This window comes from Peromyscus leucopus, chromosome 19, assembly GCF_004664715.2.
Source record: "Peromyscus leucopus breed LL Stock chromosome 19, UCI_PerLeu_2.1, whole genome shotgun sequence".
Classification (NCBI taxonomy): Eukaryota; Metazoa; Chordata; class Mammalia; order Rodentia; family Cricetidae; genus Peromyscus; species Peromyscus leucopus.
Window position 1 is genome coordinate 33,440,069 of NC_051079.1, and position 13,582 is coordinate 33,453,650.

Below are 13,582 nucleotides of genomic sequence, written 5' to 3' on the forward strand. Positions count from 1 at the left end.
TTATTTTATTTACTTAGAAATAAAGCCATTTTAAATATGAACATACATTATTGACTTAATTGTAATATACATTTAATATTTAAATAATATTCTAGAATATATATTGGAGAATATCAGAATTTGTTTTATTTAAAATTAGTCCCATTCCCATGACCTGGGAGGTAACTTCTCTCCAAGAGCTGTTCAGATTTCCCTAGCCATCTCAAGCATAGAAAACCTGAAGGAGAAGGCCTTCTCTCTGTTAACAGGATGTTAATGTATTGTCAATCTTGTGCCTGAAGCTTTTTGACATAGTCAAATAGCTATAATTGTGTGTGTATGTGTGTGTGTGTGTGAGAGAGAGAGAGAGAGAGAGAGAGAGAGAGAGAGAGAGATCAGATCTAAGACTGTTAACTTATTGACACTAGACATTGCTGATGTCACTTCTTCCATCATAAATGAATACTAGACTCAGTCCATGAAACGTATTTGTCATCTTTTCAGGGAAGCATAAGGGTCCTATTCAGTCTTGAAAACCTGTGTATGTTCTGCCATTCCTCTCCTTCCCTTTGGGAACGTTGAGCTTTATTTTAAGCTCGGTTCAGCTTATTTGCTCAGAACATATCCACTGATGGTGTCTACCCAAAACTGAATCTTCTATATCCAAAGTATGAATGAAACTCCTATAGGCTAAGGTGGGAAGAAATCATGGATTCATGGATTTTGGAGAGGCAGAGAAATACAGACAGACAGACAGACAGACACACACACACACACACACACACACACACACACACACACACACACACACATATATATATATATATATATATATATATATATATATATGAGAGAGAGAGAGAGAGAGAGAGAGAGAGAGAGAGAGAGAGAGAGAAAGAGATTTTCCCTAAATCAAAAGAGGAAAAAATTCCAAATGTATAAAGACAAAGGAACAAAATAAAATTGAGGTAATAAAAACTCACTTTAGATCAATAAAGAATTCCATAATTTTGGAAAACTTGTACTGGTCTGGGCCAAAAGTTAAGTAGCCTTGCACTGTGTCTTTCTGCCGCTCTTGCTGCTTTATATCTCTGGGATCCTCAGGGTCCTAAGACCTTATGTTTTGGACACAGTGATGCTCAGAAAGGAGGTATAAGAGGAAGGACCTGAGAAAGTCGTGGGTTAGGGCAGTTCAGTCTCTGCTCAGAAATAACTTTCTGAGAACTGTTTCTAGAGTTGTTTCCTGTTGCATATCATGACAGCATTTATACTTGAGAGCACCATCAGGTTTTCAGTAAAATTTTTACGTTGGCTGGAGTTTATGTTTTAATCCTGATTTAAAACTGATTCTCGGCATCCGCGTTACAGTGTTACACAACCCTGTTGTTTCTTTCCATCTCTTCTATATATTTTCCCTCAGTATGTCTTTGCACTATCTATTGTAGATTTCCTATTCCCTTACTACCCACAATCATGTTTTGTGAACACAGTTTCTGTGCGTTCTCTGTGCCTCTAAAAGTGCCTTTGTACGTAGAAATATTCAATATCTGATTGAATGGGAATCCCATTGAAGAAGAAAAGAAAAGAAAAAAATGTAACGTCTTTGCAACAATGTAACTCGCTAAAATCACCTGGGAAACTTAAAAGACAATCCCTCCCTATGTCATAGCGCCACCTCTAGAGAGTTGGGTTTAATTAGTAGAGGGGCAGTGGACAGTATTTTCTTAATGGTTCCCAGGAGACTCTAATGCAACAACTGGTGAGTATCCCTGACGCAGAGCGATGGAAAGTAAATGATTCATGTTCCCTTTCCTGTCTGAACCATTGGCTCTCAGCTCTTCTCTTCTCTGAACAGATATCTTCCTTCCTTGGATTGCTTCCCATTCTTATACGTCTGGATTAGTGGAGTCATACATTTGGTCTGATTTTCCTGTAAATAGAAACTACCTGCACATAGTTGCATGTGTGTGATCGAAGCATTGTGTATGTTTCTCTCGTATCTCTGAATTTGCAAGTGGAAACATGGACTATCAGACTTACTGACATTCAGGTTTGCCACCAGTTAATCTATACCGAATGGGCTGTCTGGTAGTCTCACGGCTCACTGTGGAACTTTATGGAGTCATAGACATCTCTCATCCCCTGAGGGTGTCACCTCCATTCCAGGTTAGCACTACACAGAGAACTGTATATAGGTTCTGTGTCTGCTCAGTGTGCAAGCCAAGCAGAGTGGGCCTGAGAAATACCTGTTCAGTTCCTTGTCCTCCTGGATGCCCTATCTCTCCCACTGCAAAACCAAAAAATATAGATTGCCCTTTCCAACACATAGTTAAGTTTGGATCTATTTTTTTTTTTTAGCTTTCATATCTTTTCCTTTGCTTATTATTTGCATTTCACAGTGATATCCCTTGGCTTAGTTTATTATTATTATTATTATTATGTTTATGTTTATGTTTATAGATTCTCTTAAAATGTTTCCTTTAGAAAAATGTCTGCTTTCCAGTTTTCCTGTTGAAGAAATAATAGGGCATTTTTATTTCATCCCTCCAGTCTCTTTGTTATAGGTGTAGCATGAATCTTAAAAGTTCTTATTAATAAAATCAAACCCGAGGCCAGTTATTGGGGTGAATACTGGAAGGTCCGAGAGACAGAACAAGCCACAGCTATCTCACCTTGCCAATTCCTCAGCTGGTCCTATTTCCTCAGACTGGAAGCTTCTGTGTCCTCATCCAGTGGCTCTCAGCTGAACTGCTGCTTAAAAGCCTGAACGCTTAACCAGTCAAATGCTTAACCAGCCAAATGCTTCTAGTTTCTCATCTTCACACCTTATATTGGAAAGGCGGTTTTGCTGAATGCTAAATCTCCACTCCTGAGAAGGTTTTTGGTTTTGGTTTTGTTTCTTGTATGTTTTCCCTCTTTGTGTTCTATTTTCTAGGCAATTTATTTCAGTTTGCATTGGAATTATGGTATGGCTGTGATTATATTGTAATCTGAATTGTATCACTACAGTATTCCCTTAGAGTCATCTGTGATGTAGCTGACAAAACTAAGGCACTCACCTTTGTCTTCAGTGTCTCAAGGTCCTTCTGTGGTCCCCCTCTTCTCTATCTCCTCTATTTTATATGCACTTCTTCAGAAAGTAGAAAATGGGTGCCAACTGTTACTCATTTATATTGGAGAGAGGGATTTGGAAGACAGTTGGAAGCTCTGTTTTAGGAGAAAGGATATTTATCGAACAAGACTTGGCAAAGGGTGAAAGCTGATGTTGTATTAAGGAGTCCTCAATTTCTTAGTGTGAATGTATTATCTCTTCTTTGAAGCCATTTCATTTTTCAGTTTTAAAAACTTCCTTTCTTTCTATTAGCAAGTTGTCATACTAGAGTCAGGGATAGGGAGAGAAGGGGGTAGAGATGGATGGTACCGATTCGTTTAAAAACCTGAAGTCCCAATCTTTCCCAGCTCTAAGCATTTCTTCTGCCCCTCTCTGGACCCTGAGTCCCTGATTCTCCAATCTGCACCTAAAGAATGAGCTTTCTCACTCCTGTTAGTTGTTGGGAAGGAACAAGGAGAGCAGGTACCTGTAGATCCATCAACCCTTATCAGGCTTTCTGTTATCAGTTTTGTAACTTACCCGTTCCTTGCGTGGTTGATATCTGTGTAACTGGAGATCGCTGGGCCCTTTATATTTAATGTGATTGAGGATCTACTTGGATAAATGGGCTTTAGAGCTCTGTGTGCTTGATTTATCTCATCTGTTGCCTATTCCCCACCCTCTATTTCTACCCTCTTTGGAATCAGTCTTTTATTTCTTTGTGGTTTTTTTTTTTTTTTTGATTGGGTTATTCTTTAGTTTGTTACAGTGGAATTTTGTGGAATGTAGCATGCCCATAAGCTTAAGTCTATCATGTCTAAATTAACAGTTTTATCTCCACTTAATAGCCTGTCATTTCCTGCGGTCTGTCTTTGATTGATGGCTCTCCATCACTGTCATTACAGGGCTTCCCTTCCCCGCATCAAATAGTTTTCCATGAAGATACTGTACCACTGGCTGGGAGAATCAAGGAGGTTTCTGCAGAGCTCTTGACTCTCTCCCTCTGGATATCCCTTCTTTGGTTTTTGGCCCTTTAATACCTTAGCCTCCTTAGAGTCTAACTGTCCCTTCCATTCAGAGAGGCCTCGGAGCTCTGCCTCTTCTCCTTCCCTGGGATTATTCTGTAGATTCTCTTTGGACATTAAAATAGGACAAGTCTGTAGTTCACTTTAGTTTTTCACCCTCTCTCCAGAATCTTTGTCTGTTTTTGATGGATAGACAATATCTTGTTACCCATTATTCCATCTTTTTTTCAGATTTTTAAAAGTTTGTTTTATGATCAAGTAAAAAATGTAATAACCTATTGCTCCATTGCGGTTTAAAACAGGACACATTTTCATTCATAAAAAGTTTCTTCCTCCTCTCTGGTGCCTCCTTTACTTTCCTTTGGTTGCTCTAAGTTTACATCTTTTTAATTGTGTTGCCATAGTTACGATGTTATTTCAGGAAAGAAGTGGTTTTAGGAGAGAAATGATGGTATATTGATCACATGCATTTCATCTCTGCAATGCTTTTCATTATAGAACCAAGCTCTGAAATTTGAGACCAGAATTGAAATATTTTTGTCACTTCTAATATTAATTAAATGCTTAATAGAGAAGCACTGATGAAAATAGTTTGTCAGCTGTTAACATCCACAGTGGAATCATTTTTGCTGCTGTCAAAATAAGTTGTGCGTTGACCTTGGGATATGACATGACAAACACAACTTATGTTGACTAATGAGCAAGAATCATTCCTCTCTGTTGAATCTGTGAGTGACTATGAGAGCCTAGCACATGGCCCAGGGAAACCCAGACTGAGATCAAATTTGACATGGCCCCATAAGTCAATGAGCACCAGTCCCCCTCTGTGCTTTTCCCAGAACTGGCCAGCAGTGTAGAATTGACTAAGGCCCAGTATTAGCCTTCAAAACTTTATTACTTTGATCCTAAAGGCAGGGTAGATGAGCACATTATATATTACATATCTTGTGACCCATATGAGTATTTGCTGAATGCTGTTAGGAAGCTGGGAGGAAGAGGACAAATGGAAGAACCATACTGACCCGTGCATAGTTTGGAGAAGAAGAATGATGAAAGAGAAAGCATTAAGTGCTAGCCTTGGCCATGTAGTGCTGAAAGGCAGTCGGAGTGCTGGTCAGGGCCAGCCTCCCCCTTCGTGAAGGTAACCCCTGTGAACTTGAACAAATCCTCAGACTAACATCAAGCTGTCATATCTGTTAAACAGTGCTCGGCACAGTAGGCAGTCAATGAAGAGATGAATAAGGCATAGAAACTAAAAAGCGGGATCTCTTTTAAGGTGGTAAAGCTATAGAATTCTACAAAGCCAGCATTGCCGGGTGTGTAGAAAGCAGGGCAAGTGTCTTTTGCTGGAACCCCTGATATCCTTAAAAGCTTGACATGATGGGGCATTTCTCCCACCAGTGTTACTATTACTTGGTGTACCTTTTATTAAATTAGCACTCCCATTGATCAGAGATTGCATCTACAATGTGAGCAGTTTCCTCATGCCTTTCTCAGACAGTTTTTCTTGTGAAAAAGATGAGTTATCTGACTAGTCTGTGACGTGAATTACTATAAGAACAGTTTACATACCTTTTTAGTCTTAAATTATATGCATTAATCATTCACAGCAATGTGACTCTGGCATTGATCCAAAACCTAGGGATGTTCTAAGCGATAGTGTCACTGTGTTGATGAGTCTCATATAATATTTGGGTTTGAGTTGCTAGGAAAGAAATCAGGTGATTATTCTAATAGTGTCTAATTTGGTCCTTAATTACCTCACTTTGACTATTCACAACTGAGCCTGTATAAATGTAACATAAACATTAGTATGAGAATTTTTTTTTGAATTCTGAGCTGTTTTCAGACAGTTTTATTTCATAATCAAAAAGAATAATTTATGAAATCCCAAGCTAAAAAAATCCCAACTTCTAGAAACATACTTGCTTCCAATTAGGCTTTTCACTATAGGTTCATGGTCTCCGACACAGTATAAGGAGCATAGCATTTACAAATACCCACTAACAATGCAGTCGTGTCAATCACAGCATCTGACACAGGGATGAAGAAAGGGGAGATTTGTTATACATTTAAGATGCTTTATGATCGATCAAAGGTTGACACACTGAGGAAGAGTGAGCTGGACATTTCCAGTGAGCGCTTCGGGTTTCCACTCCACAAATTCGAAAACCCGAATAAAAAGTGCTAAAAGAAGAGCAGATACATGGAAGTTGAGTTTTCCTCATAGGCAGTAGTGAGAAAGGCATTCCCAGAGACCCCAAGTTGTAGTAGCAAATCTCAAACTCTTCTTTGCAGCCAGTTGTTCTGCCAAAGGAAGAAAAACCATGTGCCTAACTGATCAGTCTTCTGCTACTTACAGTGGTGGTATGGAAGCCATTCAAAATGAAGACTCACTCAGCATGTGTCTGAGACTAGAAAGTGAAACTGTCTAGGGCACAACTGTCAATGTAAGGAGAGTTAAGTAATTTCAGTGAGTAATCATCTAAATTGTAAAATACTACATGTTAAATGGGGAGTGGGTTGCTGAGACTCTACTGAGAACAAAATAAATACAATGTTTTTATACATGGACTTTGGGAGATTATAGATATGTGCTCTTGAGTAAATCATGCTTTGTCAAGGAGAAGTTTCATTTCACAAATAAAATTTGAATAGGAAATGGGCTTCTCCTCTCATCCCTCCTGTGTAGCCCACACCAGGGGTGCAGTAATACATGCCCCTAAGCAATCATGGCAGGAACTACGCAGTAGTGTACCCTGATATCATGAATGGGGTATAAACCAAAGCTGACTTAATTATGTTTTGAAACAGAGAAGACTATGGAAACTGGTTAGATCATGTTATAGCTAAACCCAATACTAACCATATTCTTATACCTCCTGTATACACTATACCACAAAGAGAATCAGTGGAAATGTACCCAATGGTCTCCTCGGAATGCTAGAAATACCCCCTGGACTCTCTTTTAACTTCCTGGGACATCTTGGGAATGAGCATCTATAGCTAGAACAAAGTGGTTACTCCTTGGGCATGGCTCAGTCAAAGTGACTACCTTATCCCCCCCCTTTTTTTTTTTAATCAATACAGTAGTTGTCCTCACTCCTCCTTATGCTGGGTTTCTGATCACAGCAGCCTGTCACTTCTTAGTTCAGTACAAGTAGCAAAAAAACAGGACCTTGGCTTCTCTTTATTTATTAGAAGGCACAGCAAGAAATGAGGAGAGTAAAGGACTCACAACTAGTGTCCAAGAGAAAGAAGGACAGGTGGTTCTTAGTGGGAGGTGGGTACAAAGCAAAGAACTCTGTTGGTGACTACCATTCAGGTTTGAGTGCTGTAGAGACCAAAGAGGGCTACTCAGCCTAGTAGCGACAGAGACATGAATCACAGCATGTTTTTCCGAGGTTGATGATCAAGGAGGCCTGATTACCATATGCATGTGTGCTGGACGGTGTGTACATGCTTCAACCTGAATTGATGGAGAAGGACAATGAGAACAAAGGCAGTAAACATAGTCCCAGGACAGGACACAGCAGGACTCTTCTTACTACACAGGGAGCAGGAGATCAGGACAGGGCACATTGTCACAAAAGTTGGGCACATCAGCTAGGAATCCCAAGGTGCTGAGACTGTCCACAAAGGTAAATGTATGCCACCTTGCAGCAGTGAGAATGTTGGTTTTCCTACTGTAAATGATTCTTTGGAGGTATCCTCTTTTTAAGTTGAGGCAACTTCTTGACATTATTTATATTTGTAATATCTCAGCACATCTGAACGTAAGAGTTTATTGAAGATACAGTGAAGCCATCCAATTAACTGAATTGTCCTTAGCTCCTGTCCTAGAGATTAATTATAAAACATTGGCCTTGTTTGCTGTTTTTCAGGTACCATGATCAACAGGATGTTACTAGCAACTTCCTTGGAGCAATGTGGTTGATATCAATAACTTTTCTCTCCATTGGTTATGGTGACATGGTACCTAACACATACTGTGGGAAAGGAGTCTGCTTGCTTACTGGAATCATGGTAAGTGTCTTTCCCCTTCCATCACTATCATTTGTGCTTTAGAAGAAACAGAAACCACTCAGTCCCGTATGTGTAAACGATTGTGAGTTACTCATTTGCTCATAAAAAAAACAGTTTTGAAATATGTTGGGAGCTTAAAGACCTCTATTGCATCATATGTAATGGAAGTTTCTGTCCCGCTCAGTCCTGTCTAGTCGCGTCTAGTCCTGCCAACATTCGGTCCCAAACAAACACACAGAGGCTTATATTAATTATAAACTGTTTGATCTATGGCTCAGGCTTATCATTAAATAGCTCTTACAACTTAATTCAGCCCATTTCTATTAATCGATGTTTTGCCACGTGGCTTCGTGTTGTTACCTGTGTTCCATTACATCTTGCCATTCCCCAACCCCAGCCCTGGCAGCACTCAGCGTCTCCTCTGACTCTGCCTTCTTCTCCTTGTCTCTCTGCTTGGATTACCTGCCTGGCCTGTTCTGCCTTGTCTTAGGCCATAGCAGCTTCTTTATTAATCACTGGTAGCAACACATATTCCCTCCCAGCACACAGAAAGACCATCTCACAGCAATTATATAATGTTATTTATTTTGTTAGTGAATGTTGGTTGGGTGAAAGGCATAGGTCTGGAAACTGTACAGGGAATACAGCAAAACTAGACACAAGCTGCCCCTGGGGGCCTCCAGCAGAAACCCTATGTTTTGGAAATGATTGGTAATTACACCTGAGTACATATAGAAAGAAGTAAATGTTTAGGAAACTGGAGAATAAGAATAGGGCCGTATCAGAGAAATAACCTATGGAGAATTGACTTTTAAGATGAAATGAGACTTCTGGGTAGATGGCCAGGAATGGGGTGCATTCTGTTTGAAAGCCACAAGTTAAAGAATGTAGTTTATTAGAACAAGGTAAGTAGACAGGTGTAAAGGGGGGACATGGACATTCCTGAGTTGGAGACAGGAAGCCAGGGATTGCAGGACGCTGGAGGAAGGTTTGCTGTAATGGTAAGTGATGGATCTTTTCCCAGCAGGCCTAACAAACTCAGGCACGTTATTTGCCCCTCTTACACTGTGGTGTAGCCTGAACTGCTGCGCTCCATTCACACTATTATATAAAAACTGGAAAGGCACTTCCATCGTTAAGTAAGGTAGCTTAGGCTAGAGTGCTTCTCCAGCCAAAGGACCAGCAGAGACCAGAAGAAAGGTTAAGTAAGCTTTAAATAAAAGCACTCATGGGGGCAGGAGAGGTAGGCAGATCATGAAAGAACTGGCTGCCCAGCCTTGATATTTGATTGCAGATTAAGGTGAAGTAAGAGTGACCATGAACCTTTGAATGTGGTCACTGTGCTCTGCCCTTGAGCCTATTGTACATATATTGTGGCAGGAAAAGTCCTATACCCAGTATATGGGGTAATAGCTCAAGTCAGGGACTGCAGTTGGATGCCAGTTTGTTCTTAGCAATGCAACATCCCTTGTGGAAGATTGTGTGGTGGCCACTTAAAACCAGTAAGGTAGCAGAGAGTTCATGGGGCTTAAGAACTCAGACATGTACCCTAAAGGGGAGAACACCAACTCAACGTCTCTACACTGTCCATGCACTGGTAGCAGGAGAGAATACCAGGTGGCCTATTTAAGTCCCTTGAGTACTGTCTACCAGAATGGAGTCACCTGAAGCATTTGCCTAGGAAGATGGCTCCATGGACTTTAATTAGCTGAAAGGACTGGGAACCTGAGCATCAGGAGAATGGAGACGTGCTTCTGCCCTTGGTAAAACTGAACAGAGATAAAGAAACTTCCCATGCCAATTTTAAAAACAACAGCACTATCAGGATGACTATCAATCCCAAATTATGAGAATTATAATTTAGGGATGTAATTTAACATTATTCCTTGTGAAATAAAAACACAGTTTTGTGAATTTAGTGAACTTCAAATTTTTTCATTATACTTGGTATGGCTCATTAAATGTTTGATTCTAGAATATCTCCCATTTCCCTCAAATAATAGCATTTTATTATATAGCATAAAACTTTGGGAAATAAAATATATAAAGTTGTATTTTTGGAAGGCCCCATAACAAGCCCACAAGGGACATGAATGATGCTATTTATAAAGACAGAACTGATAACTACAATCTTTCCCCCATGCCTCTCAAAAACAACTTGCTTGGTGTTCCTTTTTTGGCGCGAGGTACCCATTTTGTTATTAAAAGAGGCGTGACTTTGGGGTGCATATACCTTTGTAGCAGACACAAATTTGACTTTAACCTTTCCTGGGCACAGGCACCTTGAGATGCATCTGTCTTCTCTTAGTATTGCTCTGTCCCTAATGTCTCCTGAGCGGCCCCTGCGAGGTCTTCTCTGGCAGCACAGAATCTCATGTTTGCCTCCTTCAGCTGCTTCCTTGATTAGGTTCCACTATTGATCTTGGTTTTGGAGAAGAAGGTCTAAGCATCTTTTAATCTGTGTAGATGAAAGAAGGGCCTGTGTAATGAAATGCACATGGCTTCATTCTTCCTCTGCAGTCTCACAGCATAACAACAGCCCATTCCTAAACTCAGGGAATCCGTTGTCTCTCCCATATAAGAACAAACTGTTTAATTGATCTGATTAAAGAGTGTTTACTTACATACATAGAGAAATCCACATATCTTTGAGTAGCCTTCTTATAAGCGCTTTGGCACAATGTAGTGACTCTCCCTTGGGGACAGGCAAATTTCTATAGTGTGAAGCTACTGGGCAGTCTTCCGGAGTAAGTGTCTAAGGAGTGGATTATAGCCTGTATCAACTCCTTAGGGACTTAGAGCAATATTTGGAGGCAAACTAGATGTAATGTGGAGAATGTCTGAATGAGATTATAGATTTGTAAAAGAAAGTAACTTTATGAAAGGCTAGTTTCTTCAAGATGAAGTATGTTTGACAAATTTTGTTTGCCTTTGCTTTCTTTTCATTAGGGGAAGTATAATAAAACTCACGGACTTAGCCCAAAATGACTTCCTATTTCAGTGTTTATTCTCCTATTCCTTGGACATTTATTTATAGCACATATTTAAGTAAAATATGGGTTGACGGATTTCCCATGAGCATCTCCTGTCTGCCTGTCTCCCCTTCTCAGCTCTGGCCTTTAATAAAGTGTGACTAAGAAATACAATTTACAATCCTCTAAGGAGAGCACAGGGTGATCTGTGCATCATCTTGAATATTACCTCTGGAGTACTATGCCTTTTGTTCTTTTTTATCTCTCAGTTTCCCTACCCTTGCGCTTATGACATTTTGATAGAATTTATACCTTCATGTAGTTTGTTTTCATTTTGAAGTAGAGTTGATCTACATGCTAACACCTACAAAGACTTGCCAAAGTCCTGCTCGTTTTCTTCCCAAAGCTAACTGGCACTGATAAATTAGAGCATGTCATCATCCTCAGTCCTTATATTAGTCAAAACTCAAAATTAGGGTATAATTTAGAAATTTTCAAAAAGCTGAATTTGTGCTGTGGGTCATATATTTTTAGAGTCAAGGACATTAGACTAAGCTTATTCTGTACTACTCTGAGCAGAAATAATATTATTCAACCACGAGGAGAGATTATTTTCTATAAAATTTCTAATAGAAAATCAAATAGCATTATCAAAAATTAGCCTATCCTTACCTGAATTGCTTATTGTGAATTGACGACACAGAGCCTTGCCTATAATATCCAGCTGAGTTTACAATATTAGACACAGGTGATTATGGAATTCCTAAAATAGGGAGAGCTTGGATACTGCTAGATTTCAGGAAGAAATTAAACATTGGGATTGGGGACTCTATCTCAGTCACAGTGTACTTGCTTGACATGCTGAAGGTCTGCGGTTTGATTCACATTGTAGTACATTCATATTCTCTCTCTCTCTCTCTCTCTCTCTCTCTCTCTCTCTGTATCTATCTCTATATCTGTCTCTCTATATCTATCTCTATATCTATCTATCTATCTATCTTTCTCTGTGTGTATGTCCTCTCTCTTCCTCTCAGCACCCCCTAGATATTATGTTTAAAGCATAAAATAGCTTAACAGAAGTCATACCACTTTTTTTTTTTTTTTTTTTTTTTTTTTTTTTTTTTTTGGTTTTTCAAGACAGGGTTTCTCTATGTAGCTTTGCGCCTTTCCTGGAACTCACTTGGTAGCCCAGGCTGGCCTCGAACTCACAGAGATCCGCCTGCCTCTGCCTCCCAAGTGCTGGGATTAAAGGCGTGCGCCACCACCGCCCGGCTATACCACTTTTTTTTAAAAGACAAAAACATTAAGGTTATAATTACAGATTCTCCCCTTTAGAAGAATAATTTCTCTACTCTTCCTCCATTTGAGGAAACACTGAGGAACTGAAGATTTCCTGTTTGGGATGTTTTCATAAACAATAGAATGATTTCTAACTAGTTTCCTACTTTCCATTGAAGGTGGTAGGCAAATACATGGTCAGGTTTTAGTGCCTCAAGTTTTTGTTAGCTAGTTTCTATCTCCAGTTTTACGACAGAATTGACCATTTTGCTTAGCACTTATTCTTCCTCCCAGTTTCTGTCTATACAGGTGAATGTAACACACCTTGAAAGCTATGTATTTTCTTTTACTCATGAATATATGATTGTTTCAAAAAGAACCATGTTGATAAGGGTATCTTTTCACTGTTACCAGATAGGTCATTCTGTATTAACTTTTACTTCCCTACTTCTGTAATATGATACTTCTTTGCCATTTGGCCCTTTAGACAATGGATGGATGAATTCTGAGGCATAATTGCCTTTAAATATAGGGTAATATCTGTCCTTTCAAAGGTGTGGGCTGTAAGTGGTTCTTTAATAAAGATCTATTGAATCCTAGACTACAGAAAAAAAAAAAAAAAAACACAGTAAGGTCTCTAGGTGACTTGAATTTCTTCTTTCTCACTAGCAATTCCATGCAAAGATTTCCCAGTTCATAACAATTTGAAAAGATCACACTAATTGATATTTTTAAACTATTTGGGAAGCAAAAAGAAATGTCAGTCCAGAAAAGAGCCTCTGTACCATTTTGCCGTTTACTCCAGAGCACTAGATAGTATATTCCACAAGAACACTAAATAGTAATTCCATGAGAACTAGATAGTATATTCCACGAGAACACTAGATAGTAATTCCATGAGAACTAGATAGTAATTCCACTGGTACACTGAATAGTAATTCCAGAACACTAGATGGTAATTCCATGAGCATCAAATTGATTGGCTGTCTTGGGTGTCAGTTGGGTGAGCACCCTCTGAACTCAGTTCAAAGGCATTCTGAACTAGAACAATGAATTAGCTTCAGGTCACATTGAATACAATCACATAATGCCCATTAACAATAGTGTATGTTTAAATTCATGCAGCAGTGCATTTTATGCATATAGAAAAGGAGAATTCTGGGCTTTTTCAATAGGAAAACTAAATTCCTGCTCAATTCCCTAATCAGAAG

General features: G+C 39.3%; 1 protein-coding gene across 2 annotated transcripts in view; it reads left to right on the top strand.

Moving 5' to 3' along the window:
• The window catches only part of Kcnn2 (potassium calcium-activated channel subfamily N member 2), a 132,272-nt gene that overhangs the window by 89,339 nt on the left and 29,351 nt on the right, over positions 1-13,582 (top strand). For both annotated transcript variants that reach the window (XM_028894137.2, XM_037197134.1), the window contains exon 4: positions 7,980-8,121. In XM_028894137.2, coding sequence (XP_028749970.2) covers positions 7,980-8,121 — 142 coding nt within the window. The remainder of the gene's footprint in view (positions 1-7,979; positions 8,122-13,582) is intronic.